Here is a 24,202-nt window from a genome sequence, read left to right on the forward strand (position 1 = left end):
AAGTTTTAGTGTGTTTGGTATGATGAAAATTATTTTCCATGAAAATATTTTCTGGGAAAAAGTTCAGTATTTAACTGGTAAGTGGATTAGGAAATTGAATGGTGTCTGATGAAATTGTTAAGCCTTAAAGATCAATAATAGTTTCTAAGTACTAGCTGGAGCAAGTAATAGTTGTAAGGGAAATCATTTTCTTACTTGGAAACATTTTCTGGTAAGCAAACGCTAGGAAATGCTTCTTCACAGAAAACATTTTCCTCAAGATAGAACCATTTCATACGACATTAAACAAAGAGTGTCTGGGCAACATGCCAAAGGAAATAATTTTCTTGAATGCTGATTGAAGACGACCAGGAGTCGTTATAATTTGAGCTTTTTCTCTTATATAACAGTTTGATTCCAAACAGTAATATATCCCCCCTAGTGACTGATACTCGGTTAACAAATAAAGCTTCAAATACTATGCTTCCAGCTATCATATATAGAAACCCTTCTCGGCTGGGAGAGAGCAGCAGCACGCAGTTGTTCCATGGGGCAGGAAGAAAGGAGGCATGCCAAAATTATCTGAAATGAGATGCTACAATATGGTGGCATGGAGTCGTCGTTACTATAATGATAGATGGAATTGGACATTTCATATATATATTAACTGCACTGGGAGAACCTCGTGAACGGGGCATACTATTAATGAACATTCAGTGAATTTTTCTTCTCTAATGAGATTTCTACTCTGCCAATATTCCTGAATCAGGAAGAGTGAGCAACTTGACTACCACTCCAAGTTGATGGCCAGATCCAAAAGACTTTCCACTTGGTGTATTGCTCGTTGCTTCTCCTGTTGTTTCAATCTACTTGCAACTGATTCTGGATCAAATCCTTGTGCGTCTGATGATTCAGTATATTCAGATCGTACCTCCTTTAACAGTTCGTTCACCTCTCTGACAAAATCTACCCTCAAAAGCACATCATCAACGTCCAAACCTGGTCTTAGAGGACCTTGATGCTAACAACAAATGCAGAAAGTGGAAGAAAATCAACCTCAGATGTCTTGAAGTAACATATAGAAAGGTGAACATAAATATCACACAAGTTAAATCAGGTTATGGATCTCACACACTAAGATCGGGAAGATAGACAGTTTATATCAAATCAGAAAAGCAATTTGAAAGAGTATCAATATACCGTGTCGAAATCGAAACCTGCAGGTACAAGAATACTAAATGGGTCCTCCCGAGGAAATGTATCAACCAAACGTTTTTTACATGCCTTGAGCCATCCTTCATTGTCTAGTCCGCCATCATGCATATTCAGAAGATCATTCAGTAGTCTCATAGCAGGAGTTGCTTCCCGCTTCAAAATCTCTGTCTAAATACAAGGATAAAGGTTTAAAGACAAAAGGCAAAAACAATAGAGAGAGAGAGAGAGACACACACACACACACACAAAAGTAGAAAAGCCTACCATTTGAAATGTAAAAACAAACTAAAGGAAAGGACATAAGTAATAAACAAAAACAAAAAGTAAACCACATCTAGGTGTGAATTCGTCGAAGATCAATAAATGGGTAAGATACTTATCAAAACTGGATACTTAAGATGAGGTGCACTTTATCAAGGTGACAGTAAGCTACACAAAAGCTGCTTTTGGTGGGGCAGAGGAATACAATACATAAGAGAAGAAAGGAAACTCAGTTGGACATTATCAAGGATAAATTTACCAAATATAAATGAGTCAAATAAAAATATAGCGTAATATAGTCAAAATTTCATTAATTGATACTAAAAAAACTCCAACTGAAACCCCGTTTTCACATACCTCAACTCGCCTGTACAGGAGATCAAGACTTCGAACTGCATCCTTCTCATCCTGGAAAGAGCAACAAAGATATCTTACATGAATTAGACTGTTCTTTTGGTACTTCTCCTAAAGTGTTGGGAGTGGGGGCTAAAGAAGCTACTACATATGGACTTCTAGAGGATATTCTATACAAGCACAGAACTTAGAAGGTGCAAATTCTTTTAATACCCCAAAGTAGAAAAAAGACGGTTATTAATGCAACAGTACCATACTAATCAAAGATTGTACACTGCATATGAAGGACTTTAAACACAACAAGACGAAATCCAAATTAATTGACAGAACTGCCAATGAACAATACCTAATAATAGAATTTCGTGAATATCATGCATGTTTGGGCATGTTTTCTCATTTAAACAAAGCCATTTTATTTGGGGGAAACCGTCTAGATTACATTCCAAATTTGCTACTGCATAAGTGTGATATATTTGGAGCAGACACCACTTTCCCTTTCGGTAATTAAACCAAAACACCTGAGCTCATGAACTAAAGAACATGTTAAGGTGAACGTGACTTATACTACCGACCAAAAGGCAAATCCATTGTACAAATAGGCAAAAGCAAGGGTCGTTGAGTTGGTCATAGAAAGGTAAGATAAGCAGTAAAATGCTTACATCACGCCGAGCAAGATCAAGTCGATTCCATATGATCAATAGAACAAGTTCATCGAGTTCGCCTTTTTCTGCAGCTTCCTCAATTTTCTGCACATAAGTATCAAATCAAGATCCATAAAAGAAACAATCTCTAATAAGAAAGCTATAAGAAAATTGGAATTTAGAAAGAAAAATAATTGACCCTAGAGTTTTGGTCTAGTGGTAAGAGTGCAACACACGTTGTGTGGTCTAGGCGCATGTCACAGGTTCGAACCCTGCCCTAAACAAAAGCCTGGTCTTTAAGTGGAGAAAGGTAGAGCGGCGGGCCCATTATCCACCGACTTCTGAACCTCGGTGATTTCTCAGTATAAAAAAATGGAATTTAGTTCAATGACCCAAATTCTAGTATATGCACTTCAAAAATAATTAAGGCATGATAGATTAGAATAGTTGTATTGCAAGATCAAAACCGAACAAACAAGATGGGGGAGGTGAAGGAAATTACAATCACGAATATACAACAGGTAAATCTGGCTCACAGAAAACGGAAGGATAGAGTCTGCTTCATTAAAAACTAAGGCTTACCCTACCTAAAGTAGCCTACTGTTACTTTTTCACTTATGTCAGGAAGTAACTACTGAACTTCCTACGGTAAGATCAGGCCTTGATCGTCTTCTTGGCTGGGTTATTAAGTCAAATACTTAACAAGGTACAATATTAATGTTCTCATCAAGGTTATAAATCTATTCTGCTATAAAACAAATACAGTTGCATCACATGGAAAGCCTCATACACCTTGAGTATATTATCTATATCTAACCAGAAACAAATAAGAATACACATTAGCAATAAAAGTTGTTCACCTCTTCCACTTCTTCAGCTGATCTAATAAAGCTGGCAACCAATTTCTTGGCCTTTAGAAGCTCTTCTTCTGGATAATCTTTCAAGCGCAATCCAATTTCACGATATTCGTCCACCTTTTTTTCCTCTTCATCTTCCTCTTGTTGACGTAGTTTATGGAATTCCTTGGTCTTTTCCCTTTGTTTAGCTTGCCATTCCTAATAAGAGAAAGCTTAGCACCAACTCCAAAGCATGCTAACAAGATTAAACTTTCCTTTTCCCCTCCTTTTGCTTATATATATGCTCCCCCTATTAAATATAATTTGGGAGTAGACAACTTCTATCTTATCAAGCCATTTTTAAATATACTTTTATTCAAAATATTGTGAATTACAACACTGTTTATGTACTCATTCGTCCCATTTTAACTGTCCTTTTAGCTACTCACGCTAATTAAGAAGAACAACAGAAACAAGGTATAGTTTATTAAGTCACCCCTTGCTTATCAAGTTAGATGTTTTTTGAGAATTGGGCAGTATTAAAAAGAACTACTTTTTTTAATGTAAAGGGTATAGTTGGAAACACTTGCCAACTTTAGTCTTTGAATTCCTAAAGTGACAATTATTTTGAGACACTTTTTCTTGAGCTAAAGCGCCAGTTAAAATGGGACAGATGGAGTAGTTTCTAAATATACACTCCTTCTATCCCAATTTAAGTGCCTTACTTTCCTTGTTAGTCTGTCCCAAAAAGAGCAACTCTTTCTATATTTAGTAAGTTAGAAAATTCTAACATCCTACATGGCAAGTTTAAAACCACAAGATTCAAAAATCTCTTTTTATTCCTTAAACTTTGTGTCCAGTCAAACTAAGACACTTAATTTGGGACGGAGAGAGTAAATTTTACTTCAAGAAATCATGTAAAAATTTGCACTAAATTGAAAGCTTTTAGCCCCCCATAACCCCATAAATCTTTTTCCAACAGGTGGAGTATTATCTTTCTCTTGTACCCTTTTCAAGAATCAAACTAGAAACTGGTAATATAGTAAAGAAAAAACAGAAGCAGAAGATTGGGAAAAGAAAAGGAACATACATCATCATAATATTCCTTTGGAAGTCCATAAAGGTCCTTCTCTTCTATCCCTTTGCTTCTTCTGTGCAGTCCTGAAAATTGTAACTTTTAATCAATTTAGCTCAAAAATGACTCTTTTTAAAAATAAAAAATAAAAAATAAAAAAAAACACTAGGAAGAGATTAAAATAGAAAACTGACCTTTTCTGGATGGATATTTGATTGAAGTAAAAATTGAAGTTCTTGAAAGAGATGAAGTTGAAGGAAAAGCAGTGCATGTTAGTCCAACAGCTATTGCCTCCATTTCTTGCTGTTCCCTAAAACCCAGGACAACCCTTCAATTGCTCTAATTTCCTATATTTTCTTGTGCTTAAATTCTATATTGTATTAATGTCCCTAAAATATTAAAAGTTACATTTAAATTTATCTTTGTTGAACCCCAATTGTCATCTTACTTATTGGGTTTACAACGACCCTCCTTTTATTTAGAAGCCCTTTAGCATTAAATTTTGGGTTAAAGATATTCCTCTTTTCAACGGAATTATGAAATGAAACATATATAGCTTTATTTAAATAGGTTGCACTAATTTATTGGTCCACATAAATATTAGAATCAACCAATAAATGGACAAACTTCAAAAACTTTTCACAAATTTCAAATTTGTTTGTACTCAGTTCCTTCAATGCATCACGTTTTGCGACTGAATGAATTCAAAAGACAATTATGTCTTTTTTCGTTTGAAGCTGCGATCTTTTGTTCACAATTGGTGTATGTTAACATATATGTTATTTACCATATTTTTAAGAATATAATTCTTATTTATCACCGGCGGTTAATTATTGGCAATTGGATATTAAATGACAAATAATTGTATAAATATTTTACACAATCAGTATGTAGAATTTAAATATATTTACCTCAGTATGACTCTAACCACAAGTTATTGAGGGGAAGTCAAGATGTTTAACACTTGAGTTAGCCTTGCTCATCTTTGATTTCCCTCTTTGTTCGTTTTCCCCTTGCTTTATTTATTTTTTTCCTTCTCATTTTTGAACTTTTCAAGACACATACATGATTCGAGTAGGAAACCATTACAACTACGAAAACTAATCTTGTTTTGGACTAGTTAATATTTTTGTTTTGATCTAATTATGCTTTTGGCTTTGATCCAATTCTTATTGCGTGTTCGGCCAAACTTTTAAAATCAATTTATTTTAAAAGTGTTTTTGGCGAAAAATAATTTGTATTTGGCCACACTTTTAAAAAATGTTTGACTAAACTTTTAAAAGATGTTTCTAAGTGTATTTTTTCTCAAAAATGCTTTTGGGCAAAAGCTTTTTTTTAGCTTATGAAAAATAGTTTCTGCTCAAAAACACTTAAGGCCTGTTTGGAAAGCCACCCATGTAATTGGAATTGGGTGTAATTGCACAGTTTGACCTGTTTGTTTGACCAAGTAATAACACAATTAGGTGGGATTGAGTGTAATTGAGAGGGTGTGATTACACTCTCCAATTCTGAAGGGGGTTGAGAATTGGGTGTAATTACACCTTGTAATTACAGGATTACTTTTTAGTTTGCTTCCATTTTGTTTATTTTAATTTCTTTTTATTTTTAATTTATTTTTTATTTCTATTATTTTTATTTCTTTTGATTTTTAATTTATTTTATTTCTTTTTTATTTTTACTTTTTAATTATTTTTATTTTTAAAAATATATTTTTCTTTTTATATTTATTTATTTTTCATTCCCTCGCTTCTCATTCTCAACCTTTACTTCTTGTGGTTCCATGTAATTGCTAGTATTTTTTTAAAATTATTTTATCCATTTAGCATAACCGTGTTATTATTCTAATTTTTGAAACTACACCTCTAAGAATGAGTCATTAACAAAGTTGGCATATAACGAGTGACGTTATTAAAGTAGAATTTCGTTGTGAATGAGGCTATAGACTTATATTTTCTCTTTCTTTTGAATTATTTACTTGAGTTACGTTGAAACTTTACTTGAGTTACGTTGAAACTTACTTATCTAATGTTAGAATTTGACATAAGAGTATTATGTTAAACTTTTTTTTTTTGGATTTTGAATTTAGGTTATATATTCAATTTTAAGTTATTTACTTTCACATTGCGAGTTGTTTATTTTCCACTTACATTTGATAGATTTTTTGTGTCAAACATTTGAATAATATTATGGTATTATATTTATAACTATTATTTTTTTGTCAAACATCCAATCCATGACGTTCTCACAAAAAAAAAATCTTCTTTTAAGTTTTATAATTAATTTAAATTAAATATTTTTAATTTGAAAAATATATATCATTTATTTTTTACAATATTAGTTACAAATATATGATTATTAATTAATATATTTTCAAGTGTTATTAAATAACTAATTTAATATCATTTATAAAGGAAAATATTTTTTAAATATTAATTTTAAATTTTTATAATTAAATTTTATTTTTAAACTAAACTAACTGAGTAATTACACTTGTGCAATCAAACAAAGACGCTTATAATTATACTATAATTACATTATGACAAACAAACAAGTTGTTATAATTACACTACCGTGTAATTACTAGATCGTAATTACTATCCTAGTAATTACACCAATTCCAATTACCAGGTGACTTTCCAAATAGGCCCTTACTTTCTCTCAAAAACTTGACTAAACATCTCACTTTTTTCAAAATAAGCATTTATTGTAAAAAATAAGTATTTTTTGAAAAAAATTAAGCTTGACCAAACAGGCTATAAGTCATTTAATCAACCTATTTTAATAGTGCCACCATCTCCATTAAAAGGTCTACATATATTAGTAATAAGCTTCTGGATCCTCTTGGTAAAACATAGAATTAATACGTTGTCAATATTTTATGAAATCCATAATGTCCTATTATTAGCTTTGTAATTTCCTAATCCTTCTCTTAAATAGGACAAAAATAAAATTTCAAATAAAGCTCTCCAGAATCTAATAAAAAAGAATAGGCGTATAGCGAGATAACACAAACCACTCTACGTCTGAGCTAGATTGCCAACTAATACCAGCACATGTTAGCAATACAAGTGAAATAGCAGATTGCAAGATAAGAGTTCCTAGTCATATGAGCAGGGTTTTCAATACTTTGGTTTCTATGCTCAGCTACATGATTTATGTACAAAACCAAAACTTGTACAAAAGCAGTTCCTTTGATAAATCTAAGAGGCTATGGTACAGGCAAGTTCCTCACATGGGCACAAAAACATCAACTGCAACCTCATCTAATGAAGTTTATACCACCTTCTATAATCATTTCAGCAGTGGTGCCCATTGCGCCAATACCACTGCTACCCAAAAGAGCCAATGCTAACTCCTCCTCGTCCCAATGTTTCAAACCCAAACTTAGCCTCTTCAAAACCTCTACATCCACCTCTAGCAACCAACTTGGTGTGCACCCCACCACCAAGCTGACGAACCCTGAAAAATAAGCTCTCCAGGTAGCTTTGTTGCAACCGAGGGATATTTTCCCATCTAGAGCACCGGCAAGGAATGCCAAGTGTGCCTCAAGAATACTTGACCGCCGCTTGGATGCAGGTGATGACGAATCCACTCCCCATGCAAATGTTCCAGACAGCACTGCTAAGTAAGCAAGGGCATAACCCCCCAGCTTTGCAACTAGCCCTCCTGACATACCGCCACGGGGCTCTGACCCATGTGCTGCTATGAACCAAGATGGCAAAGTTTCTTTAATCAATGATTGGACCAAACCTACGCCACCTGTGATCCAAACTAATGAAGCACCCAGTGACGCTGCAAGCTTTACACGAGTCAATGCTGCAGCAAGAGAAATCTGACCATACCTCATACCGCATTTACTTTTCTTGAGTTTCTCCAACTTCTCAGCAGGTACTCCACTGCGTGCAATATCTCTGACGGAATGCATCAAAAGGGAAACAACTTCTTCTGTCATAAACATGACATTTGGGACAGCTCTATGGACACGTAAGTAGAGAATACCAGGGGCAACAGGAGAGATGCCACCAGAAAAATGAGAGCCAAAACCATGACCAAGAAGTGCACCTACACCGCCGTTGCTTGCAATGGAAGATGTACTTAGACCTAGTGTAGCTGCAAAGCACATCCTAAGCAGTTGAACCACTGCATCCCTATTGTGGTGGAACACGGTCCGTGATGCAGAGAAAACAAGAAAGTCACTCCAGCGCTTCACCTTTTGGGCCCATAGAGCAACCATGACAGGCATGCAGGGCCAAGGACAACCTGTAGCCAAATTACTCAAGGCTGGGCCCATTAAGTTCAGAAAGCGGTCAGTCGATCTATCAAGTTTGTATGTAATGGTGAGGCTCACAAGGGCTGCCAGGGGCAATGGAAGGGTAGCTGGAGAATTTCCACCTACAAACAAAAACAGCATAAGCTAGACATGCAGAAAGAGATGAATGAACAGTTAAAAAACCTGAACCAGATGTACAGGATGTGTGAATGTCCAGGTCAGTATAGCAAAGCTTTTGAATGCATCAATGGCTGGAGACAGGTTATACATGCATCAACAATTGAGAGGTCAAGCTTAGCACCAGCAAGTTTGTTTAGCTGGCACAATTTGGGTCTTTGAAAGGTATAGGAATCAAAACTCTATTATATCCTAACTCGTACATATGACAGAGAGCGAAAGAGAATATTTTCACGCTCCCATTGAGGAATTATCGCGAGAGATAAGTGGTATTATCCAGTTGGTGCCAAATCAATAGGTTTGGAGAAAAGAATGTACTATAGAGAGAAGCAGAAAGTAGGTTTCTTGTGCCACACTTCCACTGGTCTTAAAAAAAATCACTTCAACTTAGATGAGTCCTTACCTACGGTGAGACTTGGAACATTCACACCAGTTGCAGCTAAAATTTTCTTTATCTGTTGCTCCACTGTTGCTAAATTTGCAGCTGGGCTAGGCCAATCAGTTCCATTCATAGAAGCAACCTTCCAGATACCCCGTGTCACTTCAGCTGAAAAGTAGCTTACAATTGTTGCCAAAGAACCTGGGAGAAAATCGGCCAGATCCTTAAGACCTGTGAACGGGAAAATGGATCTGTCAAAATACTAACACATACAATTCATTCACTTAAACAATGAACCAGTGAAATCACAAGTTAAGAAATACTTATTAGTTACATTTTCTTTCTACTCTTGTGAGTGAGAATGTGCATCTTGGACAGGTCAGAGGGTGATGGTTGGGTTGGGTATATGATATGCTGAGAATATAATTAAGTAAATAAAAGTATGCTCTTTCTAACAACTTAAGCTTTTAGATGAGAAGGTCACACTACTTCAACATGGTATCAGCGCAGACAGAAGTCCTGGGTTTGAGTCTCACTGTCACCCATTACAAAGAAAAAGAACTTCCACATGCTTGGCTCATGAAAAAGAATCAGGCCTCACGTGACAGGGAGTGTTGAGAATATAATTAAGTAAAAATATGTGCTCTCTTTAACAATTTAAACTTTTGGATGAGAAGGTCACACACTTCAACATGATATATCTCCCCTCAAAACTTCTCTCCTCCTGATGAAAGTGGAGGTTGTGACTATCCATTTTTATTTGTTGTAGAGTAATCATTGTAGCATTGAACAATAAGTCTCTTACATCTGATAATTAGTCTTAAAAGCTACATCTCTCTCTCTCTCTAAACTGTCACCTTCATGCATGCTCGGCTGTCCAGGACACTAAACACTTCCTCTTGAAGGCTAGACACTAAGTCAACGGCAATTGCAATTTATATAAATCCAGTCCAGATTCTCTAACCTGTAGCTAGTTCACGTGGTGACAATCTACCATGACCACAGCTTGTGAGAGCAGCATCAAGCACAAAAGGAATAGCTTCCAGAATATCCCATGCAGGCAGCTTAAGGTGGAGAAATACATCTTCATTTCCAGGCCCTGATGAGCTACTGCTTCCAGAAGTAGTTGATGTCAGGGACTGACCTGTTCTATTTATTTTTCTGAACATGAAGTTCAACAGTGCTTCAACAATCTGATGAACAGGAGTTCCAGGGACAAGTCCTGAGAGAGGTGAAGCAATGCATGCTTGATGTTGCCTGTACCAAAGTGTTAATTTTGGAAAAGAATCAAGAAATATGGGTTCTCCAGATAATGGACTTGAAAGTCTAGAGAGCCGCTTGATTTTGCTTTGATTTCTCTGCAGATCATCAGAGGATGTCAACTGGGAGTTGCGCACCAGTAAAAGGTATTCAGGAGTTAGATGGGCTCCAACCGGAACAACATCCATAACATGCTCAAGAGGCGGCTGATCAAACCTCCACAGTTTCAGCAGAAGAGTAAATGCATTTGAGAAGACGGCATGTGAAGAAATTTCTTCAGACATTACAGTCCATTTCACGGTGGGTGCACATGAACCAAAGGCTTCACAAATTGGCATCAATGCACCAGCAAGTTGTGGAACCTGGAAAATGTAATGCATACACATTAAACAATATGAACAATCTGCTTTTATCTATCTTAATCTTATGACAGCTGCTGCTGTAGATACTTTTTTGAAACCTACTTCAAACAGTTCGGTATACCATTTTTTACAGATAAGCAATGCCAGCATAACCAGTTACATGTCCATTGAAAAAGTACGTTAAAGATCCAACCTTAAGATTTAAAGAAAAGACATATCTCCGAAATCCAACATCCATTTCTGGCTTAGCATCAAGGCCTTCATAGGTACATAAAAGATGACTTTATTTCAGGCTTCCTTTGGCATGGTTAACAAAAGTTTCCAATATGTTGTATAGGCCCCTGAGTGCATACAGATATCTTTTTCAAAATTTATTTGTGATATCATCAAACTTTCATGAAGTGTACACAGAAGAATTCTTTTTCGAACGTTTGTCAATTGTCACAAGGTTTCCATCCATGTAAGTGGCCATGCAATTGTAAGTTAGTCTCTATGCTTTTTTATATGATTTTCAGCCATACGAGAAACATAAATGTCATTTAAGGTAATTTATAACGAGCTAGGAGCAGCTGAAGTTCAACGTACCAATCCGTGCAGAGAAAAGATCTGAACACAATCAACAGATGACACTCCGATGAGAAGAACATTCAGGAATCCAGCATAACCAATCAAATGGCTTTCAGTTCCAGAATAATTAGCAGGAACAGGAGGGGAAAGCAACCTGGTGATGAACAGAACAGTATGTTCCTGCATCAATGCAGATGAAACACAGGAAATGAGCGTGTCAACATAGGAATGGCAATTTTTGTAACTGTTTTTGAACTTGGAAATGACTTTCCTGAAACCAACTTCTAGTACAAGTATACTCTATTATCTAAGTTCTTTTGCAGCTCGAATAAATGTAATGTGCTCTAAATTATTAAGACAGAGTATTTCAGGTAGTCTACAGCAAAGAATTGTCACTCTTCCCAAATGAGCTACTTTCCGTGTTCGCTTAAGGGGTAATCTCAACTTATTTTCTTTCTTCTCATCTACCATCCCCTCCACCAGTGGACGCTTTATGGTCACCACCTTTACCATTCCATCTCTTGTTCTACAAGTCATACGAGCCCCCAACCATGTAAGAAATGTAAAAAAATGAAATCAAGGAGGGAAGTTGATGATGCTCAGCTAGACACCATCTTTCAATCCTATTAACGTTAAGAGATGAAGAGTTTCGACCTTCCACCTGACTGTAATTGGTTATGGTTGCGAATTTTAGCTCTATAATGTAAGTGGTGTTTGGAACCTGTACTAACTATTAAACGGATTCTTTGGAAACAGAAAAAAGGAAAGAGGAAAAGAAATATGTTTTTCACAATGGAAAAAACAAGTGTAGAGAAAATTATCACAAATAATTTAGACTCTAAAGGCTTTGAATAAAAAGAGTTTTGAGGTTCAACTACCTCGAATAGTACAAAACACTTGTTTTATCTAGAGAAAAGGGCAAGTATACCTGTATATTCCAACCACGAGCAAGAGAGGCACCACAGAGAATAGTAGCAGCAGAAATCTTGTCATCATCCGAGCCATTGACAGCAATTTCATATATTTTCTCTATTTCTGCTAAACTTCCATCAAATGCATGAGCTTAATTTCAGTTCCATACCACTGTATAAATTTCGAAAAAAACATCTGATATACCTGGCTTCAGGAAAGAAAAGGTTTTAACTGAAGACCAGGCAGTTACTACGAAAAATAAGGGAATATTCTATTTTATAGCACAACTGCACTTTTGGAGAGACAGATTGATGAAACTGAAAGCCCGAATTACTAATCAACCCTTAAACTAGATCTATTTTCCAATTTATAACACTTTCAAGAGCTTTTTATAGTAAGATTTTTTTTATGAGATAGGTAAAAAAAATTCTAGTAAGATAATCCAAAGCGAGATCAAGTATAAGATTAACCCTTCAAAAGATTTTTTTTTTTTTTTTTTTTGGCAGTAGTAAATTCTCCATTATTTTCTTTTCCGCTATACTAATGAATACTTCACTAAGGCCCATTTTATAAGCCAGCGAGGATGGAATACTTCATTGAGGTCTAGCTTTCTTCAAATCCGAAAGTATCATTCTGGGAGTAGTTAAATCTGTATCAGTTCTGTTATCTATATATTGTTAAGAATATAATTAAAAATTAAAAGTGTGCTCTCTCTAACAGCTTAAGCTTTTAAATAAGATGGCCACACACTTCAATATGGTATCAGAGCAGGCAGATGTCCTGGGATCGAATCTCACCGCCACCCATTATCAGAAGGACTTACACGTGCTTGGCCCATGAAAAAGAATGAGGGGGCATGTTGAGAATATAGTTATTAAATATTAAAAGTGTGTTCTCTCTAATAGCTTAAGCCCTTAGATGACAGCGTCACAAACTTCAATATATATCTTTTCATGCTCCTCAACATGTCTGAAAACTCCAACTAGGCAACATGAACCAGTGGCACCATGAAAAATATTACTACTTGAAGCAAGTATCCTTGGCAGAAGATAACTAGGAAATCAGAAAACAAGGAAAACTTTCTAATTGACAACTCTGTTGTACCTTGATGCTGGTGTTGATACCAAAGAGCTGACCATGGGCAGAGTTAAGGGAGACCCCTTCATCAATGATGACCAGCCAGGTATTTGACTCGAGACGCTACGAGAAACTTGATTGCATCTACCTTTTACATATCCGGGCCACAAATAAGCAGAGGTGTCCAAAATGTTTCTGGCAATGCAGGCTTCGACAATTAAGTGTCGCAGGTTTCCAGCTACAAATTGTTAGAGATTAGCATAAAGACATACATTAATAGCCTCACATACTAATGCATAGACCAGCTACAAATTGTTAGAGATTAGCATAAAGACATACATTAATAGCCTCACATACTAATGCATAGACGAGAAGTAGCAGATGCACCATCGTAGATTAAATTTTAAAATCATATTATCTGAAAGCAATCAACCATCAAAAAATAAATGAAATAAACATAACAAAACAAGGGAAAACAGGAAAATAACATACATACCCAACTGAGGAATGGCAAAAATTGAAAGTTTCATCCTAGATACCATTGCATTGATGGAGATGGGTCACATTTTTAGCAATTTCGTCAAACAGTATAAACGTAAGTTACACCGCATGGGACAACTAATACAAGGTCAGACGCACTGAAATTTCTTGAAATTCAATAAAGAGATTATCTCACCACAATTGACAGGCAAGTCGTTCAAGCTCATTCCCTCAAAATAGCCACTACCAACACTTAGACCTGAAAGGAACATCATTGCTTTTGCGGCAGCTAGATTTGCCAATGGAGCAGCAGGCAATGGTGGGGTCAGCAAGCCTTCATATTCGTCAAGTTGCTGAAGGCTAGATACCAAGTCTTCGTGACGTTTTCTGGAAGACTCTTTCTTTTGATTGGTAGAGCTGCAATTCATTTCCGCCTCTTCAAGAAGATTCACTATTGCTAGTGGTGTAATCGACAACAACAAGCATAAGCAAGTATCCAGGCGAGGTACTGGTCCCTCACTTGAATCCCTTTCCTACATTGACCAAAAATGGTAAGAAGATTCTACAATGAAACCAAAAGCAAAAATCAGACTCTTAGCAAGATTGTCAAATAGCAGTTTCAGTTCTTCTGATAAACTGCGTCCATCATCCTGCTCCCCCATCGCCCACAAATCACAATAGTGACACACAAGCATCATACATATCCCCAGAACCTTTTATAGAAAGAAACTGAATAGTTCAATAGCAAAACCACCCTAAGTTTGGCTTTATCTAATACATCGGTTGACTTGCCAGCACTTTAATACTTGAAACCATTCCTTCCCAGCAATATCACATTGAGAAGCATAGTCTTTTCTATAATTTTGCTCAAGGGGAAAGAAAGATAAAAGACAATACAGCCTGAATTCAACTTGACAGGGGATGGAAGGGGTTTCATCATGAACGCTTACTCTATTAACAAGCCTTAGGGCTGCAATCCATAATCCAAGAAAAGTGTCCTGCCAAGTTGAAGAGTTAACTGCCTGCAGAGCCTTCACTAAACCTACAATCCAACTCCAGTTTAGCAATGTCATTTAGAGCAGATTATACAAAATAACTTAGAGGATTGTACTATGTATACCGGTGAGTGTTTCAGCAGCACTTGTAGCCGCTACTTGTGACCCGTCCATGGTATCTTCTAGAAACAGATCAATGGGAAGCCAGAGCACCGATGGACTAGCACCGTGACACTGATCTGCAGAAGATACAAGCGAACCAGAAGCCATTACAGAATGAAACCTTTTATGTGAGCTTGTTTTGCATTTTCTAGAGAGGACTACACGATTATCAGATGTTAACTGCACCAAAGCCTCCAGAGAAAGATTCTTAGAGTTTCTTAAAGCTGATGATTTTGACACGAGAAGTCTTAAATTCTGTGTAAAGGACTCCCAATGCGTGGACCTAAAGAAGAAAGCAAAATTGAACAATGAGCCACTGTTATATCCATATAGTCTAGTACATCTAAAACTTATTCATTTCTTAGAAACAGCAAAAGAAGGCAACCAAAACATGCAAACTTGAGTATGGGAACTGTCACTATTAAGAAGAGCAGCAGTTGAGGGAATAAAGGTATATGATCTTACAAGTTCGTGCGTGCCAAATAAAGGATTGCGGAAGTCACTTTATCTTGAAAAAATTCACCAATTATTTCAATAGCCATAACTGTGTTCATTTGACATAATACTTCATGCTTTTCTGTTCTTCCCCCAGCAAAACCATTATGATTATTCAATCCCATGTCTTGAGATGTAATAGGCCACCTAGACTTCTTTTCAGCAGTCAGTTCCAGCAATCCTTCATCATCAAGGGACGCATCAAGTAACTCCCATACAATTGCAAAAACAAATTCAACCACAACTAGACCACTTTCGGACCCCTTAAGTCCAAATAACTGGGAAAGATGTAATGTATCATTTATTGCTTCCATGATCCTGCAAGTGCATTCACATTTGTTAACTGCTGGTACAGAATTAATTGTCTGCATTTGCATTAGTTCAAACGAACTCAAAATAAGTTCGCAAATCTGAGTCAATGTACTTTTCATTCATATCAATATCTTACTATCTTCGGGTTAATAAGAAACAGGAAAAATTTCAGGAGCATAACATGAGAAAAGTAATTATACGTCCTCTGAGCTCCACTTGTGTCATTTTCACAAGAATAAGGATCATCTGAACGTTACAAGACGGAGTTGAACGAATCCTCAACTTGAAAACCGGTGCTCCAGAGGCAAAAATCGAAAATATATAAACAAAAGAAATTACTGGAAAAAGAAATGCCCTACCAAGTCCCAACAGAGTAAAGACTACAGAAAAAAGATTTTTCGAAATTAGACTCTCAAGTCTCAACTAATATTTTCCTAAAAAAAAAAACATGATATTTTGGTTTCTGGGACGATCAAAAAAAGATAAATTAGACTCTCAAGTCTCAACTAATATTTTCCCCCCCAAAAAAAAAAAAAAAAAAAACATGATACTTTGGTTTCTGGGACGGTCAAAAAAAGATTGGGATCTTGGTTACCTTTGACTCAAAAAAAGACGAAGATTGGAATCTTATCAACTGAAGCTGCCGATTTGATTAGGTGCACAAAGTGCCCAAGGAAGGCCAATAACGTACTTTAATATTGACAACAAAGTAAATAAGAGTTGGCTTTCCTTTTTCACCCCCATTTACCTTTCCACCTTCTCTGAACTCACCATCTAACCGAGAAATCTAAATAAATTAATAAATGAATTCCCATCTTGCGGATGTCTACGGTGCCAACTCAAATGTGGCATTGCATCAATGTTTTTCAGAGCTAAGATTAAACTTAATAATAAAGATACAAACAAACAAAACGCTACTAATGAGATGAACTGAAGAGAGGATACAAGAAATGAGGCGTACTTTTGATAATTTGGACCATTAATCAGAGATGGCAATGAAAAGGCGTATCTTTTCAGAAGTTCCATATAAAGCCTGTATGCCCCTGGATAGCTCCTTCGAGTAGAGATCACTCTGCAAAGGGAAAAAAGGAAGGGAAAGTGTGAACAAAAAAAAATTAGCAATCCATTAACCAATCACCACAGCCCAATCCCAATTCCCAAACTAGTTGGAGTTGGCTATACGAATCTTCTATATCCATCCCCTCCTATAACAGCCAATTTCATTCTTTTGTAACTGAAAAATCCATTGGTTATAGCTTCCAAACTCGGCAGATAATGGATTCTCCCTTTTACCCTTCTCACTTTAAATACAATATTTGGTTCACAACAAGATTTAAACTCGTGACGTGCACCTACCAAAGCCCTATGGGTATACCACACATCAAGAAAGACTAACAACGATAAATCCGCTTCTCATTTCTCTACTAAACATTGTTCCGAATGGGACGCTTTTCATTACTTTGATTACGGCCCAAAATTCCTCCACGTAGGTGCTTCTTTTCTATTAGGACAAGCTTGTGAAAGTATTTGTATTAATCAGTGAGTAGCTGTTAGACTTTAACTGAGGAAGTATGTTCAATAGCTATCATCTCATCTTAAAGCTTAAACTTTAAATATTAAAGTTAGAACATTATTATTTAATCATTTTTAACTGCCAAAATATGTACCCTATATAAATATCAGCACAAATTATGATGTACTATTCAGCTTCATAATTAAATAAGGGAAAATGAGGGAAGTTGAGATAAAAATCAAGGGTCATTTGCACTTTTGCCAGGGCATGAGTTTATATTTTCATCATAATACACCAAAGTTATGCCCCGCTATACATAAGTTCGATTTTGAAAGGCACAAAAAAAAAAAAAAAAAAAAAAAAGGAAACTTACATAAACGAACCCTTCGGCCATCTAGTTCACCAAATATACACTTCGTTTGTATACATTGTGTATAGGTATGGGTACTATATGTATAGGTATGTATATATTGCGTATATGTATGTTTAGTATATGTATATTTAGTATACTTTATACACTCCCGATACACACTGTGTATTTGAAGGGCGAACCATGTATATTATACAATATTATACCTTGGGGGAAAGCATTAGTATCAACCTTGTATAAAAGTGTATAATAGTGTATACAAGGTGTTTATACACAAATATGGGCTAAATCGAGGGGCAAATTTATGTGGAATTTTTGGGTCACGTGAACCCATGGTCTTTTTGCAAAATTAGATATTTCTATGTACATATTTTCTAAATTTGATCTAACATTACTTGCTGACATCCATGCTACAAATAGGCTTAATGGTGCACTTGATTAAAAGCTTATTTATTTATCTGGCTAAATCGGGTAACAAACTGAAAATATGGGCTACGTAGCGTAAATATTTTCCCGCAGTAAACATAGAGCGTAACTTTCCCCTTGAAGAACGTATGCCCCAATTTTGAAGGCCAAAAAAACTAAGACTAACCCAAATTTGAAGGGCAAACAGTGCAATTTCTTCAAAAAATCAAAGGGGATAGAAAAATCAAAGACCTGTTAGAAAGAAGAGCAAGAACAAACATAGGAGGAACAATACGAAGAGCCAAAGCTTTCTCGAGAAACTTCCAAGCAATAGCAATATTATTACTCCAACAAATATGATTAACAAGAAGTTCCGCAACATCAATGGAAGGCATGGAATGTCCAGCAGAGTTAAGGGTTGAAGAAAGTTGGATAGCCCACATTAATGGATTAGTGCCACTCAATTGAGCTGACTTTGTGAGTTCAATTACTACATCATATAAGTTTGATTCTTGCATGGACACCATAGCCATTTGGGAATTTTGAGGTTAGGGTTTAAGGTTAGATCTAAATATTGCTCATGAATAGTAGTAGTACTACTACTAAGTTCAATGTTTGGACTTTTGGGAATATATATATATATATATATATATATATACAGAGATTAGTCAGTTTCGGTGGCTGTTTTTGCTTCTTTGATTCTTCTATTGACCCCATGAACACTTGCCGGACCCACTTATTGTTTTGAGTGGTTTTCAAAATTTTGGCCAAAATATTACAGGAAATGACACATGGTGTACCAAAACTGTCCAATCTTGAATTTTTGGACCACATTAATATGATCTTTAAAAAATAACCTTAACTGAAACATTTTCGCATCATAATATCTCTCACGTTATGCCCCGCGTTCTTAAAATAGTAATAAACAAAGGAAAAAGAGTGAGTAGAGACAAAAATCAAGGGTCAATTGCACTTTTTGCTGGTGTTTAATTTTAACCCCTCAAGGCAACAAATTTTTTCGTGAGGCATAAATTTATATTATTGCATCATAATATCCCACAAATTATGTCTCGCGCCCTTAACAACTTATATCCAGTGAGGTATAAGTTCAATTTTGAAGGGTAAAAATTAAAAATCAACCCTTTTGAAGGGAAACTGTGCAATTTCTTCAGGGTCATTGCACTTTTGTCCCTATTTTCTGCTAGTCTTAAAAATTTTGTCCCTTAGACAAACAACTTTTTTCGAGGGCCTTTAAAAAAAAGGGAAAAAGGGCCTGATTTACTTCTACTTTCAAAAAGGTTCATATTTACCCCTCGACTATCAGGAATTTATACTACCATACAATAGTTGAAATATTTGCCCCTACCTAGGGGTAAATATGATTAGTAACACCCTAAAGTTTCCAAACAAAACTTACTTCGACCTTTTCAACTTATATCCGAACGTCTACATATCGCGTTTATTGTACGCGAAAAATATTTTTGTCTTGACACACCACTAATCATTGGTCAAAGTATGAAAAAAAAACTAAATTTTTTCAACCAAAACTTACTTCGGGTACCTTTTCAAACCCTAAAATGACGATCCGAATGTCTACGAATCCTTGATGTATTGAGCCTACATTATTGCTATCAGAGTTCTATATAAAATATTGACGTTTGGACCCACTCATTGGTCAAAGTAAAAATTAGCCAACTTTATTTTTTGCAACACTTAGTGTTATTTTCCATACTTTAACCAATGATTAGTGGTGTGTCAAGACTCCAAAACGTCAATATTTTATATAGAACTTGAATTTTTTTCAAAATGAAATACATCAAGGATTCAATTTCATTTTAGGGGTTGAAAAGCACCAAGTAAGTTTTGCTGAAAAATTTAGTTTTTTTATTCATACTTTGACCAATGATTAGTGGTGTGTCAAACTCAATATTTTATATAGAACTCGATATTTTTTCTCTAATGTAAATCACTATTCCTTCTGTTTAAAAAGGTAAAAATTTATGTTTTATTTTTGGATTTACCCCCTACTTTGAAAAGGTTCATATTTACCCTCCGTTAAAAATAGGCAAATATTTCAACTATTGTAACGGTAGGTTACCCTTTTTTTGAAAAAGGAGATGTAAATCGTGCCCTTTTCCCTTAAAAAAACTTAGCGTCCCGCTATGTTAAAGATAAGCCTCGATTTTTAAAAAAAAAATTAAAAACAAACCCATTTGAAGGGTAAACAGTGCAATTTCTTCAAAAATGGGTCATTTGCACTTTTGTCCCAATTTTGTGCTAGTCTTAATTTTGTCCCTCAAGTCAAACAACATATTTGCTGTGCGTGAGTTTATACTTTCGCAACATAATTATGTTCCAAGCCGTTAAAGAACTTATGTCCGGCTATTCTGAAGGACAAAAATTAAAAACCATCACAAAATAGGGACAAAAGCGCAACTTCTTGAAAAAATCAAAGAACAGAGAGAAACTAAGACCTGTTGGAAAGAAGGGCGAGAACAAACATAGGAGGAACAATACGAAGAGCCAAAGCTTTCTCGAGAAACTTCCAAGCAATAGCAACATTATTACTCCAACAAATATGATTAACAAGAAGTTTCGCAACATCAATGGAAGGCATGGATATTCCAGCAGAGTTAAGTGTTGAAGAAAGTTGTATGGCCCACATTAATGGGTCAGTACCACTCAATTGAGCTGACTTTGTGAGTTCAATTACTCCATCATATAAGCTTGATTGTTGTATGGATAAAATAGCCATTTGGGGATTTTGAGGTTAGGGTTAAGGTTAGATCTGAATATTGCTCATGAACAGTAGTAGAAATGAGTTCAAAGTTTGGACTGGAGAAACGAGTTTATTCAACGTGTGTTGGATATTTCTTCGTTGTGTTTGTGGGAGGACTTTGGGAATATAAATACAGAGATTAGTCAGTTTCGGTGGCTTTTTTGCTTCTTTGATTTTTTCTCTATTTTGAACCTATGAAACACGTAATGGACCCACTTATATTTTTGAGTCGTTTCCAAAAAGGCTTAACAAAGAACTGCGCGGATTGACCTACATATTGACTGCTCTTTAGTTTTTCCCCTCAAATCACTAGTCCTTGTTCAATAAAAATTTATGGGCTAAAATACTCTTATTTACTAATCTATAAAATTAAAGGTTTGTAATAAAATTAGGCCTATCCAGATAAAGTTACACCCATTCAGGCGGTAAATTTGACAAAGTTAATTAGATACTTTAAGGCCGAACTTTGCCCGAACTTCAAATTTTCTACACAAACTTTTTAATTTTTAATATTTTATTTTTTAGGCGTGTTGAAGATTTCAAATTTGAGGGCCAAAAATTAAAGACCAGTGCCTTTGAAGGGCATTCCACACAAAAAAAAATGAACTAGTTTTGTTTTAATTGAACACCTTAAATCTAATAAAGTATTTCAATTAGATACTTTAAGTTCAAATTTTGAATTTTTATTTGCGTGTTTTTTCATTCGTCTGTTAGATAGTTAAGTTAATCAAGTAAAATATCTCACCTTCTTTAATTATACACATTAACCACAAATAGAAAATGCTTGGGGTTTTATGGCTTATTAAAGCGAATGTGTATAATTAAAGAAGATGAGATATTTACCCGATAACTTAGTTGTAAATTTTTTAAATTCAACTTGGAGTTGGATTTCAAATTTGTTTTCCAACTCCATCTTTATATATTTCAAATAAGATTCTTTTATCTTCTCTGCAAAAAGTATAACCACACAGCCTCCTCCTTCAACACCAATTCATAAATTCCGAATAAAGTGAAAGTATTTGGAATCTATGGCTAAACACCTACTAAGACTTATGATTAATGGTGGAGACACTCCCATCATTTTACCACACTTCTTTGTAGTATCATGATATTTTGTTCAATTTGAAACTAGTAGGAACTTGGACACGGATTGAGTACTAATTTAAAGAACGGAAAAGGGCCAAAATTACCCCTGAACTTTGGAAAATAGTTCATCTATACCCTTCGTTATACTTTAGGGCCAATTATACCCTTACTGTTATACTATGGGGTCAATTATACCCTTATGTCTAACAAGGCCACGTGGCATTATCTCAGCCCGTCAAAATTATTTTTCCCTCAAATAATTTTTTACCCATTAAAATAACCCAACCCGACCCAATTTTTTTTCAATGGCGATACGGATCAACCCATTACCCCCCGTCGGATTAAAAAAAAAAAATCGGGTCGGGTCGGATTGGGTTATTTTAGTGGGTAAAAAATTATTTGAGGGAAAAATAATTTTTGAAGAGATGATGCCACGTGGCGGTACTCGTTAGACATAAGGGTATAATTGACCCCATAGTATAAATCTGCAAGTGGTATAATTGGCTCTAAAGTATAACGAAGCAGTATTTAATGAACCGTTTCCCAAAGTTCGTGGTAATTTTGGCCCTTTTCCGTTTAAAGAAAGGAAAAATTTCATAAATGACTAACTTGAAAGCCTTATTTTTGCTTTTTAGCTACATTTTACCTATTTACATCATGTAGCAAACATCTAACAAAACTCAAAGACTTGTTACTTATTGTATTTGCATCACTGTATTCATGAATACAGTCATTAAAATTTGCTAAATTTTGTATTCAATTTAATTGTATTCAACTCAACTGTATTCATTGTAGCTACTTTTACACTGTATTCACCATATTTTTCGGTATGTATACAACAAATACAGGTGAAAAACACTATATACATCATAGATACACCAAAAATTTAACAAATACGCCATATTTTCCTGTATGTATACAACATATACAAGCGAAAAACATTGTATACATGGTAAATATACAACAAAAATAGGAGAAAATCGGACTTTTCTCAGATCTGACAGGAAAAAAATTCCGGCAATACAACGACGTATGACATTTGTATACACTTCAAAAAGTTCACTGTATTCATTTGTATACATTTCAAAATCCAAATATGACATTGTATAAACTGTATGTATACAACAAAAAGGAAGTACTTCCGTTAGATCTGAGCTTTTTTTTTCTTTTCCGGCGTAGATTTGAGTTTTTTTTTCTTTTCCGGCATATATCTGAGTTTTTTTTTTTTCCGGTGTCCTCTCTTTGTGCTGATGCAGATGTGTTGTAAACGGTGGTGATGATTGCTTGCTTTCACATTTTCCTCTAGTCCTCTCCTCTCCCCTGACCGCTCATCTTCCTCAAGTTCAAAACTTCAAACTTCCATTGCAGAGAATCTGGTAAGTCTTCGGTGCTCTCTCTCTCCTTGATTTCTCATCACCCTTTCCCCTCATTGTTATTGCTTGAAAATAGACATGGCGGCGTCACTCTTCTTGCTTTCCTTTTTGGCTATGCCGCCATGGCGGCGCCACTCTTTTTTTTTTGGCTTGCTTTCCATTTTGCCGGAGCTCTGGCGGTTTCGTGATGGCCGGCGGCGGAGCAGTGGGGGGAGATGGGAGAGGGAGGTGGGAGGATTGAGTTGGAAGTGAATAATGTGATGATGGGGTATTCTACTTTGTATATATGTATGTAGCCATAAGTTGTATTTAACATATTATTATTAGCTATGGGATGTAATTATTTTAAACTATAGCTACTAAATATAAATATGTTGTAGAGTTAGTTATGCCATGTAGTTATTCCTTAAAGAATTAAAAAAATGATACTTGAAAGTTGAAGTTCTGTTTGAATATATATATATTTCACTTGAAAATAGATAATTTGTGAGTAAGAACATTTTCACTCAAAAAACTAATAATGATCAGTTTTTCAAATTTGAAAAACTTATCTTCAAATGCTAAGTAATAAATCTGAACAATGTTTTGGAATCTTAAAAAAAAAAAAAAAAAAAAAAAAAGCGACTCAAGTCCAACAGGCCGTAGATAATTTGTGTTGTCGAAATTTGGGATCATCCTTGCCAAGTTAAAGCAACTCTCCACGTTGAAAGTGTAGGGGCATTCCAACGACGAATTGAAGAAAAGAGTTTACGACTTTAAATCTACTAGTATCTGAACATGTGCGTTGCACGTGTATCCCTTCGATGGGTATAAAGTATAAAAAGATATACTAAAACATGTGTTTGATGAGTAACTCAAAATTTGAAG

General features: G+C 35.4%; 2 protein-coding genes across 3 annotated transcripts; both read right to left on the reverse strand.

Annotated features, from left to right (window-relative positions):
• Window positions 1–352: 352 nt before the first annotated feature.
• Window positions 353–4,736, reverse strand: LOC132052453 (protein PALE CRESS, chloroplastic). Its single transcript, XM_059443997.1, has 7 exons — window positions 4,556–4,736; window positions 4,377–4,447; window positions 3,311–3,505; window positions 2,469–2,555; window positions 1,813–1,863; window positions 1,180–1,362; window positions 353–1,000 (listed from the first exon to the last, which is right to left on the reverse strand). The coding sequence occupies exons 1-7, from the start codon at window positions 4,656–4,658 to the stop codon at window positions 767–769; spliced, it is 924 nt and encodes a 307-aa protein (XP_059299980.1). The 5' UTR covers window positions 4,659–4,736; the 3' UTR covers window positions 353–766.
• Window positions 4,737–7,364: 2,628 nt separating this feature from the next.
• Window positions 7,365–20,941, reverse strand: LOC132052459 (mediator of RNA polymerase II transcription subunit 33A-like). Of its 2 annotated transcripts, none has more exons than XM_059444019.1 (12): window positions 20,572–20,941; window positions 16,771–16,881; window positions 15,468–15,815; window positions 14,966–15,285; window positions 14,796–14,887; window positions 14,042–14,378; window positions 13,393–13,603; window positions 12,305–12,419; window positions 11,395–11,556; window positions 10,152–10,809; window positions 9,212–9,418; window positions 7,365–8,753 (listed from the first exon to the last, which is right to left on the reverse strand). In XM_059444019.1, the coding sequence occupies exons 1-12, from the start codon at window positions 20,850–20,852 to the stop codon at window positions 7,621–7,623; spliced, it is 3,975 nt and encodes a 1,324-aa protein (XP_059300002.1). In that variant the 5' UTR covers window positions 20,853–20,941; the 3' UTR covers window positions 7,365–7,620. The 2 variants fall into 2 exon arrangements, with proteins under 2 accessions (XP_059300002.1, XP_059299993.1); XM_059444010.1 differs by lacking the exon at window positions 20,572–20,941 and adding an exon at window positions 18,350–18,726.
• Between the last annotated feature and the right edge of the window lie 3,261 nt (window positions 20,942–24,202).

The sequence above is a fragment of the Lycium ferocissimum genome, chromosome 1 (assembly GCF_029784015.1).
Source record: "Lycium ferocissimum isolate CSIRO_LF1 chromosome 1, AGI_CSIRO_Lferr_CH_V1, whole genome shotgun sequence".
Lineage (NCBI taxonomy): Eukaryota > Viridiplantae > Streptophyta > Magnoliopsida > Solanales > Solanaceae > Lycium > Lycium ferocissimum.